Source organism: Heteronotia binoei, chromosome 12 (assembly GCF_032191835.1).
Source record: "Heteronotia binoei isolate CCM8104 ecotype False Entrance Well chromosome 12, APGP_CSIRO_Hbin_v1, whole genome shotgun sequence".
Taxonomy (NCBI): domain Eukaryota; kingdom Metazoa; phylum Chordata; class Lepidosauria; order Squamata; family Gekkonidae; genus Heteronotia; species Heteronotia binoei.
Window position 1 is genome coordinate 61,954,353 of NC_083234.1, and position 14,298 is coordinate 61,968,650.

The following is a 14,298-nucleotide window of genomic DNA, read 5'->3' on the forward strand; positions in this document are numbered from 1 at the left end:
GTCGAAGTGCCTGTGGGGGTTGCTGGTGCAATATTTAAATCAAACTGTGCCTGGTGCCCAGGGGAGCTCTCCATGGTACTGAAACACTTCCCTGCCATCTGGGCCTCAGCCTGGAGTCGGGCTGGGATCCAGTAATGTACATGCTGCAGAGAATAAAAGATAAAGTCCATGTTACATGAAAAGAGCCCTTCCTTGTGGAAAACAAAGTTGAGAGCACTGGAGAACTCAGTCCACTTGGTGGCTTAGTGCACTGGCATAGCATAGTGGCAAAGAGCATGAGCACTAAACTGGGAGTTGCCCTTTTTTATATCATAGGATAGCATTGTGTGGCCTTCTCAGCAAGCCATTGATTTACACTGTATCCTCCATCAATACTAGCAATACTCTTACTTTCAAGATGGTGTTCAGAATTATTTTCTATGTAAAAAAACACTTGGAGCCTTTGGGGAAAACTTTTATGTAATGCTAGATATCGTTGGGCATTCCAGTGATTGCTAGAATTGGCATTGGGGGTCTTCTGGATTTCTAACTTGTGCATGTATTTAGCAAGCTACTAAAAATGTCTCGTTCTTTCTAACTACTATCCTGTGAGGTTAGCTGTTTATTACTATTCACAGGTAGGGGATTCAGACCAAGAGAGACAGTTGGGAATCACAACAGCCATAATTTACTAGAAAATGTATTTTTCAATTGAATAATAAATTATTTAGGCTTAAATGGCAGGAGCTAAAAGGAGTTACCAAACGTATAATTTAATTGAACTTTTTGAAATATTCATAGTTTTGCCTAAATATGCTTGGGTTTTAAAAATTATAACAAAATGTAATTTAGAGCACAGTTATTATTTGGGCAGCAAACAAGATTACCAGAGTGTTCTGAAAGAACAAATTCCTTATGTAACTTAATGCTGATTATGACACTCTTGCAAGAAGTTTGGCAAATGCTATTTACATATTAGTTTTCATCAATTCAGTCATGTGAATCAGTAATACTTTTGAGTTCTTTTCCTTAACTATTGCCTCCACTCCATTTGAATATATGATTTTGGCTACAATTATAGCTAATTGTATTGTTCTGGCTCTGGAGCAACACTTACCAGATGGAGATAAGACGCCCATGTCTGAGAGGCTGGTGAGTATCCTTTATTTCGTTGTTTGGGGATAGCTGGATTTCATATGGGTTGCACACTTAAAAACTGCAGCTCAGATAGTTCCCATCTTTCTGTGGGAGGTAGGATTCTGCTGGAATCCCAGTAGTTCAACTCACCCTCCTTCCTCCTCATTCCTATGAAGCAAGACGGGCAAGGTCCATCCTGCTAAGTTTTCCACAGACAAGGAGCTCATCCCATAGTCCCTTGTCTTCCTTTCTTCCTTTACTGGAGAAAGTAGGATGGGTCAGTTTGTACTGGATGCTTATTCCTTGAAGATAACTGTATCACTCAGGACCCAACTACTCATTAAGTCCTTGTGTTAACTGTGTGTCTGCCCAGCTCACATCTATCAGAATGCTTGGAACTTAATTCCCAGGCATGTGTGATCCATATTTGGATTGCTACCATGGTGCACAGGAAGAGGAGGCTTAAGTTTTCCTATTTGCACAGTTTTCCTGATCTAAAACAGCCCTAAGGAGCTGGTATTTGCATAGATACATATAATCTATCAGTATATGTACATTTCCCAATACAGAAAATAGCTCCTTAGGGCCATTTCAGGTCTGAAAAATCATGCAAAGGATTATGACTAAATCCCTCTCCTTTTGTACCATGGTCTTCATCTGAACTGGGTGCCCATCCACCTGGGAATTAAGTTCCAAGCACGGTACTCCTAGATCATGTCTGCTTGATGGGTCGAAGGCAGACACGTGGAACACAAGGGATTCTTTTTTGTAATGTCCTCTTTTTGGGGTAAGGTCCTTAGTGACCTGCATGTATGAATGAACCATTAAAGACAAATCACCCTTCAATATGTGTGGAGTTGACTTGGAAGGTTTTATGGATAGTCCAATAGAATTGTATTTTTTTTAAATTGGGGAGATGTCTCTTAGCTTTTATTTGTTCCCAGATTAACTCTCAAAGTGCTGTGTGCTGTGGTCCAAGAGCCATTTTGCTAAGATACAGTTATCTTCTAAAGACAGCAGTGCTGTACAACTAAATCCACTGATCATGGTCGTCTTGCTGTAGGGTCTTCCTGTTTATTTTGTAGTATGTTTGCATTTAATGGGGCCTGGGTGCATTCTTGGTAATATCACTGTGCTCCAAGTTGGACATAATTATAGTGTAGTCTACTAGCTGTACCACTCTGCCTTCTCAAGAATATCTGGGTATTCAGGATACCTCCAGTATGTTCATAAAAGCACCATGTGAGGTAGGGAGGGATGCACTTCTGAAGACTAAACTCCTTGGATTTACCATATTCCCATCAAAAGAGAGAGACCAACTCACAAAGAAAATAATTTACCAGCAGGCTTTATGGTAATGAGGCAATTATAATATTTCAAATGCAAAACAGAATAATTTTTGAAATGATCTCTCCATTCCTTGTCAGCCTAAGGAAAAATAAGCAACATGGATGCATTTTTCTTGCTTTTAAAACACTTTTGGAATGGCTTCCAAGGTGAATTTAAGTAGCAATTTCTTTTTAAGCACAAAAAAGAAACCCAGTGGCTTATTTTCCTTTGCATATCTAACAGCACAGTCTTCCATAGAGTTATGTCGTTTTAAGCTCGTTGATTTTTGAGAGCTTAGACTGGAATAACTCTACATAGGATGGGACTGCAGATCTTATAAAACTTAGTAAAAGGACATGGTGATGAATCCTGAAGTTCAGAAACATAGGCAGTGTTCTGTTGCGTATTCTCCAGGAGCTCACAAGCTGTTTCATGAAGTGCCTTTTTCCTAGCTAAACCCAGGGCTTTTTTTCTGGGGGAATTTAGTGGGATGGAGTTCCAGAACCTCTGTGGAAGCAAAATTCTCAAAAAAAGTTTTAAAGTTCATGAGGAGCACCTGTGTGTTTCTCCTTCGTTTCCCTCTTGAGAGTGCCAGCACCTCTTTTTCCAGAAAAAAAGTCCTGGCTAAACCAGCCTAGTACTGGGGGGCTGCTTTACAAATGTTCCTGAACAAGAAGAGTGCTACTTATAAAGGCTAAAGTTCTGTATATCTACTACTTGGAGAGGAAAGAAAAGCACTGGATCCAGTTCTTGTTTTTCCATTCAAACTGCTGTTTGCTGGGCTTTTAACTGCACATATAATTCCCCATCTAGCTGGGTTTCAATACTTGATTATATCCTGCCTTTCTTCCATCATGGCAGAAGGCACGGCTCTATTTAGGACTGTATAACTTCAGTAAGGTTGCTGCATCGTGCACTTAATGGAACATGTCCTGAGATTGCACAAGCAAGCCTGCTAGCTGGGGCCGTGATGCTTGCATTGCACAGGTATAGTGGGGTGCAGCTCACATATACTGCAGTATGAAAAAATCACACCCTGCTTTACTGGCTGTGCACTTTCTTGGAATCCAAAATAGACCTTTGAATCATTTCTCATCTCTCTCCCACCGCAACATTACAGAAAAAACGTGTGTACAGTGACCCAAAGTTTGCAGCTGAAATCTAAATAAGCTATACTGACTTAAAAATTAGACTGTTGGAAAGGTTGCATGCTCATTTTGTATATGCGAAATGTCTGTAGTCCTGCATTTGTTTCCACAACCTTGTTATCATTCCCCACTGTTTAATTTCTTTAGCATAAAGTGGAAAGCATATGGAGGAATTACCTTTGGCTGATTTACTAGTTAAACTCATGAATTGCTGAGTATACTAGCCACATTATTCACAATGTAATGTGATTATCATATCCTATTTTCATATCTTCCAAACATAATGTATGATAGTTATTTAAGGATTTAGAACAAAGGACATTAGATTCTTCCTTTCTATTTATTTATTTATTTTGTAATTTATATCCCGCCCTTCCCACCAAGTGGCTCAGGGCGGCTTACAGCATATAAAATCTAACATGAGACATAAAAGTTTAAACATTTCATACAATTTACATAATTAAAATTAAACGATTTAAACAATTTACATAATAAAAATATTAAAACATTCTACAGTCTTATAAAACTACGCTCGATTTCAAATTTCGGTGCCGGTTAGTTGTAAGCGTGCTGGAAGAGGGTTGTCTTACAGGCCCTGTGGAATTGAGCAAGATCCCGCAGGGCCCTTACCTCTTCCGGCAGCTGGTTCCACCAGAAAGGGGCCATTACGGAGAAGGCCCTATCCCTCATAGATTTCAAACAGGCTTCTTTTGGCCCGGGGACAACAAGGAGGTTTTGAGTTCCCGATCTCAGTACTCTCTGGGGAACATGTGGGGAGAGACGGTCCCTCAGGTAGGCAGGTCCTAGGCCATATAGGGCTTTAAAGGTAATGACCAGCACCTTGTACCGAACTCAATAAAGTATTGGCAGCCAGTGCAGAGCCCGAAGTCCCGACTGAATGTGCTCCCGTCTTGGGAGCCCCAATAACAACTGGGCAGCGGCGTTCTGCACCAACTGCAATTTCCGGGTTCGGCACAGGGGCAGCCCCATGTAGAGGGCATTGCAGTAGTCCAACCTCGAGGTGACCGTTGCATGGATCACTGTTGCTAGGTCGTCACGCTCCAGGAAGGGAGCCAACTGCCTTGCCCGCCTAAGATGAAAAAATGTGGACTTGGCAGTGGCTGCTATCTGGGCCTCCATCATTAAGGAAGGCTCCAGTAGTACCCCCAAGCTCTTGACCCTATGCGTCGCAGTCAAAAGCTGGCAGGGGGATTTCCCCTCCCGGACCCCGACGGCCCAAGCAAAGGACCTCTGTCTTCGCAGGATTTAGCCTCAGCCTGCTCCGCCTGAGCCACAGGGCTCTTTTTTGAGCAGGAACAGGGCTTTTAGGAACAGGGCTTTTTTTGAGCAGGATCACACAAGAATGCAGTTCCAGCTGGCTTGGTGTTGGGGTGTGTGGCCTAATATGCAAACAGGTTCTTGCTGGGCCTTTTTCTACAAAAAAGCCCTCTGTGAAACAATGGTGACATCAGGGATGTGGGCTAATATGCAAATGAGTTCATGCTGGATTTTTTTTCCTACAAAAAAAAGCCCTATATAGGAATATCTAGTCTTTTTTTTCAAAACTTGAGCCAGGTGTCATCATTTCAGGCTTGTCTAGATTCATCTGCAATTAGCTCACTTGTTTCTGATCCTTATTGATTACCAGCCATTGAGATGAGAGGAAAAGAGGAAGAGTTATTAACATACTGGTGGCATCCTGCTTCAAATCCCTAAGCCATCTTAATAATACATACACTGAAGATTTGCAGGGCTTTTTTGAGTAGGAGTGCACAGGAATGCAGTTCCAGCTGGCTTGGCCTCAGGGGGTGTGGTCTAATATGCAGATAAGTTCTTGCTGAGCTTTTTCTACAAAACCATTTTGTGATATCAGGGGGTGTAGCCTAATATGCAAATGCATTCCTGCTGGGCCTTCTCCTACAAAAAAGCCCTGAATATTTGTATGCAATGCCAGTACCCCTTATTAACTCTATCAGAAGCCACCAAAATCTAAAGAGTAGACATAAAGCATAGTGACAAAGATCCTGAACTAAGTCTGGAATTCTTGCTTTGAATCTCTTCTGTGAACTCATTAGATGACCCTGGGGAAACTACACTCTCTCAGCCCTCCCCACATATTAGTATGATAATGCAGATTTTACTATTCACAGCTGTTGTAAGAATTACAATGAACAATAAGTAGTTTTACAATGTTAGAGGAAAAGATTTATTGTCATATTATAATAATGTAGAATAATGGTTCCTAAATATCTGTGTTTTAAAGCTAACTTTTCAATATATGTAAGACTCTCGTATTTTAATTTGTTTATGTTATCATAGTTCTATTTATTTATTATTTGTATTTATATTATATTATAATTCTATACTGGGAATCTATATTTGTATTGTTTTGTGTTTTAACAATTTATTAATAACATATGGTTACAATAATTAATTGTCTCTTTTCTGTGCTAACCCATATGATATTTCAACCCCCCCTCCAATATTTGACTTCCCCGAAGTTATAAATTTAAATTCAGTGACAAATTCAGTTACAAGTTACAATATTTGACTTCCCCGAAGTTATAAATTTAAATTCAGTTACAAAGGTACCGCTAACCATATATTTGTATTTTTTAAAGCACTGCGAGTTAATGACAATATCCAGGTACCGTATTCAGGAGAATTATCTCTCTTGGAACTATACAAAATGCAAGAGAAAAATCACAAGATTGAATGATCCTACATATTTTTAAAAGCCTTCTTGGCATCTAGAAAAAACATTATGCAGGGAAGCTAATTCATACCCTTTGTTCATGACATACTAGTTTTCCACAGGCAAGGAAGGAACATTCAGTCATATGATTTCCATTATTTACATTCTAGCAGGGCTTGTATTATGAGTTTCCTCAATGTATGGATTTGTCAGAAACTGTCTAATTGGGTCAAAAGCTAGGATACCAGAGAGTGATTGCTCAGATGTGATTGATACTTCAGAGCTGCTACCTATCAAAAGCCTTTTTCAGTAGAAGACTACAGGCAGTGGTTGTGAGACTGAAGAAATGGTGTTTTGTTTGTCAACACTGGTTTTAACTAATATCAGGACTGCTTATATTTGATCAAATGGGTGTTTTTTTAAACAATTATTTTTAAGTACCAACCCTTCTGACCAGAAGAATCAAATCTTGCCTTCTGAACAAACAATGCAAATTAAGTAGATTGTATATATTCTTATTTTGTATAATTATGTTAACTAGGGGGAGGGAGAAGAAGTTATGTAGGGCACTGAAGTTCTGCTGTCCTTGAATGTAGGGCTGCTACCAGTTGTAGGGAGGAGACAAAGTTGTGGGGGTTCTGGTCACTCAGGGAGCTCATGGAATTGAGCAAGTAATAATATTGCCTTGTTTTCATGTGTGTATTAAGTTAGGTCTGATGCTCTGAGGAAGAGCAGAAGGAATCCTTGTTTGGAGACTCCTGGTGACTCTCGGTAGCCTGAATAGCTAATTAGCTATGCTATAACACAGCCCCTTCACCCAGTGGATTCTGGGCACCATCAAGAACTACAGAATGGAAGACAGACCTGTGTGATGGAGGAGGCACAGTCTACCACTTTAGTTTATTTCACTGAGCCCTACACAGGAGATGTTCCTGATAGATTGTGCCCCTCTTCCAACATATGTATATGTTGTGCCCCTCCTCCTCCTACCAGGTGGAATCTGGTTCTCAAACTTTTGACTGAATATAATATGGAACTTTCTTGCTTATTTTTTTAAAAAATGCTGTTTATTGTGCTGGTATGTTTTTGTTTTAGTTAATTGTTCTTTTCAGTGTATTTTTATGCTGTTTTAAAGTTGTAAGCCACCTTGGAGGCTGTTGGGTAGGATGGTGGTATATATTTGTTGTTCAGTTGCACAGTCGAGTCCGACTCTTTGCAACCCCATGGACCACATCACACCAGGCTCTTCTATTTTCCACCGTCTTCCTAAGTTCACTCAAATTCATGTTTGTTGCATCAGTAACACTGTCTAACCATCTCATCCTTTGCCATCCCCTTCTTCGTTTGCCTTCTGCCTTTCCCAGCATCAGGGTCTTCTCCAGTGAGTGCTCCCTTCTCATTTGCTGGCAAAAGTATTTGAGTTTCAGTATTTGGCCTTCTAGGGAACAGTCAGGGCTTGACTGATTTGATCTCCTTATATATTTAAAATAAATAATGTTAATTAGCCCTTTCAGGTAGAGAGGCGAGGTAGTGTGTGAGAGAGCTTTATCTATTTTTGTGAGCAGGCATTCAATGCATTCACTGAAAAATTTATTCCAGCTTCTACCTCAAAGTTTTCCAAGGCAGCTTTCACTAATCAAATTGAATAAAATAAGTACATTAAAATATCTGTGCAAGCAGCAGAAGTGATTATATAAGATCAAGGAAGGTTGAACTATATTGTTCATTTAAAAAGACTGAGAGTACAAAACCATTTTTGCCTGTTATAGGAAACTCAAAGTAGATGCCAAGTGAACACTGGGGCACAACACAAAAAAGGCCCCATCTGCTGTTGCCAGTTACCACCTACCTAACCTCTGAAGGTGATGTGGCAGTAATGAGTGGGCAATTTCATATGGGAGATTACACTGCGTGCAATATACTTAAAGTGCATTTGTTTGTGCTAAGCTTTTATGGTTTATTATAAGCATAACACTGTTTTTTAACTGAATCCTTTGTGAATTATAACCATTGGGAATTACAACATAATATGACCTATGAACAAGACTCCAACTGTCTTGCATAAAATTGCACACAAACATATGTGTATACATTTTACACTAACGGGATTGGAGATATTTGTTAAAAATCTTTTTGGCTGCCACAACAAATCCCATTTTATGTGCAGTGAATTTATCCATTGTCAGTAGCAGAGTTCAGACTATGGTAAAACTACACTAACCTCTGTAAGTGGCTAATAATGCAGAGAAGACCCCCTGGAGTCATTATAAAGGGATAATATAAAAGGTAGTGTTCACTGTCTTCCTGCACTTCTAGGCAACGATTATCTAATGGAACATGCTTAAACTATAGGCTAGTAAATACCATATGGAGGAAAGGCTAAGGTGGAAAAATTATGCCTGGAAGCATAACAATAATTGTGTGGTAGGGCTTTTTTTGAGCAGGAACGCACAGGAACACAGTTCCGGTTGGCTTGGTATCAAGGGATGTGGTCTAATAGGCAAATTAGAACCTGCTGGGCTTTTTCTACAATAAAGCCCTGTGCAAAACAATGGTGATGTCAGGGGGTGTGGCATAATATGCAGATGTGTTCCTGCTGGGCTTTTTCTATGGAAAAAAAGCACTAGGCAGAGGTGAAAGATTCCCTCTTCCCCAAGTGAAGGGATTTGTGCATTTGGCATGTGTACCCAGTAAGTAGGCCATTTCAATTATATTTAGAACCAGTGACTTAGCTAGAAATGTTGGTGCTGTTGAGAAATAATTATATGGCATCTGAAACAGGGAAGGACTGATTATGTTCTCTCCAAATGGAGGGGAAGCGGGTGCCAGATACAATATCTTGGGTCAGCTCCGACACTTAAACATTGGCACTGTTCTTCTTTAGCCATGCAATTATATCTCCTAGAATTGCTCCCATTTTGCCAGGATACCTCACCCGTGTCTGTGCATCATCCATCAATCTGCCCTTCTCTGATGAGGAAATAGAGCACATGGGCCTTAATGTTTTTTTTAAAAAAATCCCGCAACAGCCTTCTCGTTTACAGGGATGTGCTGCTTGTCGTTCGAAGACTCTATTTGCCTGGGTTTTGCAGATGATTCTGACATGGCGGCAGGGCATAGCTGGTCTCTCCCTTATTTAACATGACAGCTTTTTCACTCAGCTAATGGATCTTGTTCTTTAGTCTAACCACAGGCACTCAAAGCAGCAGTGCATGAGCTGCTCATATTAACCTCTGTTAAAAAGGAAGGGGTTTTTTTTTTTTGCAGCATACCTAAGCCTAAAAGGATGACCTTCTGGAAGGAGGGGCTGTGGCTCTGAGGTAGAGCACATCTTTCCATGCTGACTGTTCCTGGTTCAGGATTCATTGCTTTCCATTAGCAGGTGTTCTCTGTCCAAGACTCTGGGAATCTCCTGCCAGACAGAGAAGACGGTGCTGAACTAGATAGACCAGTGCTCTGGTGTGATATCAGGCAGCTTTCTGTTTTCACAAAGACCACTTCTATAGAACAAGCTGAGAAAACTAACAAGCTTCCAGAATCCCATTTTGCTGCCTGATTGAAAAGGGCTTATATTAGATTGCAGTTAATTTGTTTGTATTCCTTAAGATACTTGCATCCTATCTTCTTGAAAGAAAAGGTAGAGTACTCTCAATTTAAAAAATCGCAACAGAAATCAGGAAATAACTACAGCAATGAAAATAGCAAGCATCACTACAAGTAAAATCCCCTTTTCTGATTTAAGCAGAGGTTGGCAACAGGCAGGATTTATAACTCATGAGTTGTTATTTAACATAACCATGAGAGAGAGGTTACTTCTTCCAGCAGTTTGTACTCTGATGATAAGACAGTAGGATGGGAGAAAATAAGGAAACAAGGTATGAATATGAGCAAAAATTGGTGTTTTTGTGCACTTTACCATTTGGGAAGAAGGCTATGTAACAGAGTAAAGAACTTGTGAGGGAAAGTAGATTATGAGAAGATTTGATGGAAGAAAGAGAGGCAGGGTTGCCAGCCTCCAGGTGGGGCCTGGAGACCTCCCACTTTTACGACTCACCTCCAGCTGGCAGAGATCAGTTCCCCTGGAGAAAATGGCTGCTTTGAGGGGTGAGCTCTGTGGCATTTTACCATGCTGAGGCCCCTCCCCTCCTCAAACCCTGCCTTCTCCTGGCTCCACCCCCCAAAGTCTCCAAGTATTTTCCAACATAGACCTGGCAACCCTAAGTACCACTTAAGTGTTCTGCAAAGGCAAAAGGCCTCTCAAGGGGCCTGCTTGTATGCAGTCCACACAGATAAATCAGACCTTTTTTACCTGGACTTCTCCAAGAGCTGCTTTGGAAGCTAGTCTGCGCATTGGGAGGGTGGAGGAATAAGAATGATTAGGGATGAAATGCATAGGCTCTTTCTGCAAATGAAACATGCACATCGGGAAACATGACAAGAGGCATTTGTGTTGCTTCTCCCTCAACTCTCCCAACATATTATGTACTAGCAGCAGCCAGCCAAAGTCAAAATTAGTTTTTGAAAACTGCAAGTATAATTCAGGTATTTGTGAGTTGGGACTGATTGCCGGGGCAGGATGGGATGTTAACACCAGTTGAACTAATTAAGTCAAGTGCTGTGAGGGGCAGTCAGCTCAGGCCTGGGCTGCTGCAGTGATGACAACAGATGTCTTACTGAAGGCTCCCAGCTGGCTGCTGCAGCAGCCCCCCTCCTCTGACTTCCCTGCCTTTGAGCTAAGTATGACAGGCGTCATAGCTTCATCGGGAGGGAGGGGGGATGCTGCAGCAAATCACCTGAAGCCTGCACTTTGGAGACATGGCATGTAACTCCTGCACCTTGGAAATCCTGCTCATGTTGCACACTTCTCTGGTGAGGCCAGATTGGAATCTCTAGTTACAAGGAGCTTTCAATAAGACATCTGTTGTCAGTATTGCTGTAGCACTCAGCTGAGCCCCCTCCTAGTTGCCAGTGGCCCACCAGGGTAGCAACCCTGTGGGAGCTTTCTTGGTATGTTAAAGGTCCACTCCTGTAGATAACAGCCTGCTTTTAGAAGGATTATGCTTTGGGTGGGAGATGAATAAGAATCTGTCTCCTCCCTTTTCTTTATAAAATGTAGAATATAAGTGGTATCATTCACAAGTTGCTAGAAGGATGCCTTTAGTGGTTATAGCACTATCCTCATGGATTTATCTTCCCTAGAGAGATTATCTGACTTCAGGATTCTGTTATTTTTAGAGTGTGGTCAAGATTTTTTTAAAGTTTAAAACCATAATGTACTTAGATTAATTTTATTTTGTACTGTTTTCTAAGTTAGGATGGATATAAATAATATTGTGCTGCAGCTTTCAGATACAGTTTAGGCCATAATTGAGTAATGCCCAATGGTACTGCAAATATGTGTCTGAATACCACTCTACCCCCCCCCCCCCAAAAAAAAATCTTCCCATATCAAAATCTAGCAATGCTGGTGTGCAGGGTTCTAGCCTAGCTTTTCCACTGATATATCTTCTGTATTCAAAAAATCATTTGTTATAGAAAATTCACTCATGGAGTTCCCATTTGTCTTCTGAAGTGATGAAGCTCATATGTAAGTTTACTTCCCCAGTGAAAAATAGACCTTGGAGTAATCTCTTACTAATATAATCTGTACACCTGATGTTGAGCCAACAGGGTGCAGAGGTATATTTTTGGTAACTCCCATAGCATTACTTTCATGTGGTGATTCTGAAAACAATATGTGCCCAACATGAAAAAATGCATTAAAGAGCCAGTTGTCTGCCACCAACCTCCATTTTTTGACAAGTAAATATAGGGACACAAATCTTGCATTCATAAGAAGGATGCACATTCACATATAATTCCCTATTGCTGAAGGTTCTACTGTGCATCTACTACTGTGAAGTTCTTCTACTATTTTCTGGCATCAATAAGTTGTCCTGTGCTGACTTAATAGCCAAGAGGGTGTTGTTCTTTTGGTTCAAGATACACTAGAAAAACCTAATTGTCCTAGCAGTGTCATAAAGTTCAAAATAGACTTTGAATGCTGCAGTATGCAAAATAGCAGGCTGTGTGCTTGATGCTCTTGACAAGATATATCCACCCACCCATCCACCCCACTCAGATATTTCACTTCTCGAGACTGTGTGGAAGAAGCTGAACTCTAAAGAATCACAACTCTACCAACTCTCAGTAAAAAAAAACAAAACAAGGCATCCCCTAAAAGGCAAAAAAAAGAGACTAGGAAATAGTCACTGGTAAATAGAGACAGTTGGAGTGTAGGCACATTGTGCAGGTTTCAGCTTTTGGCAAGCCGCTACAAATGCTCAGAAAGTGACAACTGTAGTGTATCAAAATTGAATCCAACCTGTGGCAGCAGAAAGATTTCAAGCTTGCAGCAGTTTCTGAATTTTGAGCAACAATATACTGGTGGCTGATTTCAGTAATAAAAACCTGCTCATATAAGCAGTCTGCTGATCCTTGGTGTAACATTAAGGCTACAAATGTGTGTAAAATTGCAGCTCCATTTCAAGGACAAGGGAGAAGCATAACATTTTTCTTTTCACTGAAGAGAAGGTTAGATATTGTGCAGGCTTGTGGCTCTGATGTTACATTCCTCATAGAAGTACACTGTTAATTTGAGGGGTGTATATGTGTTTATCAGTGCACACATCCATGTTTATAGGTGCAAGCTGGCCAATGACAAATTGGAACAAACTAAAATATTTAGCCAAACTAAAATATTTTTTGTGAGTATTTGTGTGTGTGTGTGCGCGCGCATGCCTGGAAGTCTTGGTTGACTTATGGTGACTTCTACAGGGGCTTTGACATTTCAGAGAGGTGGCTTGCTTGCCTGCCTCTGTGTCCCAGCCATGGTATTCATAAGGATGTCTCCCATCCAAGTACTTACCAGGGCCAGCCCTGGTTAGCTTCTGAGAGCTGATGAGATCGGGCTTGCCTGGGCTATCCAGGTCAGGGTCGGCCTGTGTGCTATATTATTGAAGTCTGATAAAGCAGAGGACTGCAGTTTTTTTTTTAAATCAAATTGGATTCCTGTTTTTTTTGTTAAAGTTTCAGCTATAATCTTTTAAAAATCAGCTGGTTTAAAATTAAAACTGAACTGAATACAAACATAGCTCTTAAAACTAAATGTATGATCCTCTTATAAATTTATGAAAAGCTGCTTTTCTTTGTAACAAAAACTCTGTGATTAAAAAATCTTGCAAAGTAATAGTTCATATACTTATGTTATAGCTTGATGCTGTACCCACAGACTGGAGTGGCGAGTGTAGTAGTTAGGGTGTTGGACTAGAGCTAAGGAGACCCAGATTCAAGTTCTTGCTGAGAACTTCAAGAGGCTTCCTGAGTGGCCTTGGTGGCAGTCATTAACCTAACCTATTTCACAGGGTTGTTGTGTGGATAAAACGGAAATAATACATTACATATATTAGCCTAAGCTTCTTGGAGGAAGAGTGGGATAAAAATCAAGAGAAGTCACCATAAATATCATCTGCTAATGCAGCTGGGTGATTATTTATTCCTGTTTTATGCTTAGTAACTCTTTTTGTACTTAACATTCAACTTGATGAAGAAATCTGTGGCATTTGAAAGCTTGCTCTCAAAATTTTGAGATTTTTGTTCTTGATGGTAATAAAAAGATATTATATGACTGTTGTGTTTTGATCCCCAGCACAACCCCTTACCATTTTTTTTTCTATTTTGGAATTTGTATATCATAGATAATAATTCCCCTATGCTGGTGGCCAAATGGAGCACTCCCATTGGCTTAGAGGTGTACACTACAAATCATTAGCCCATCATGGCTCAGTCAGCATTTCTGGCCTCCCATTGGCTGACTGCCCTGCCTCCACCTACTGCAGGCCTGGGAATGTTGAACAAACCACCAAAGCAGTCTTAGAGACAGCCATATCTACAACTTTTCTCTGTGTCCTCTCTGCCAACCAGCCTCACAAGAAGTGTTGCCAGCAACAGTCCTCTGCTGCCTCATCAATG

The 14,298-nt window shown here is 40.6% G+C and overlaps 1 protein-coding gene across 9 annotated transcripts in view; it reads left to right on the top strand.

The window, feature by feature from the left end:
• The window catches only part of CACNA1B (calcium voltage-gated channel subunit alpha1 B), a 490,529-nt gene that overhangs the window by 2,935 nt on the left and 473,296 nt on the right, over positions 1-14,298 (top strand). For 8 of the 9 annotated variants that reach the window (XM_060251281.1, XM_060251280.1, XM_060251283.1 and 5 more), the window contains exon 1: positions 1,031-1,131. In XM_060251281.1, the coding sequence (XP_060107264.1) occupies positions 1,039-1,131 (93 nt within the window). In that variant the 5' untranslated portion in view covers positions 1,031-1,038. Of the gene's footprint in view, positions 1-1,025; positions 1,132-14,298 lie in introns of those variants that run through there. The other variant, XM_060251289.1, reaches the window with a different exon arrangement.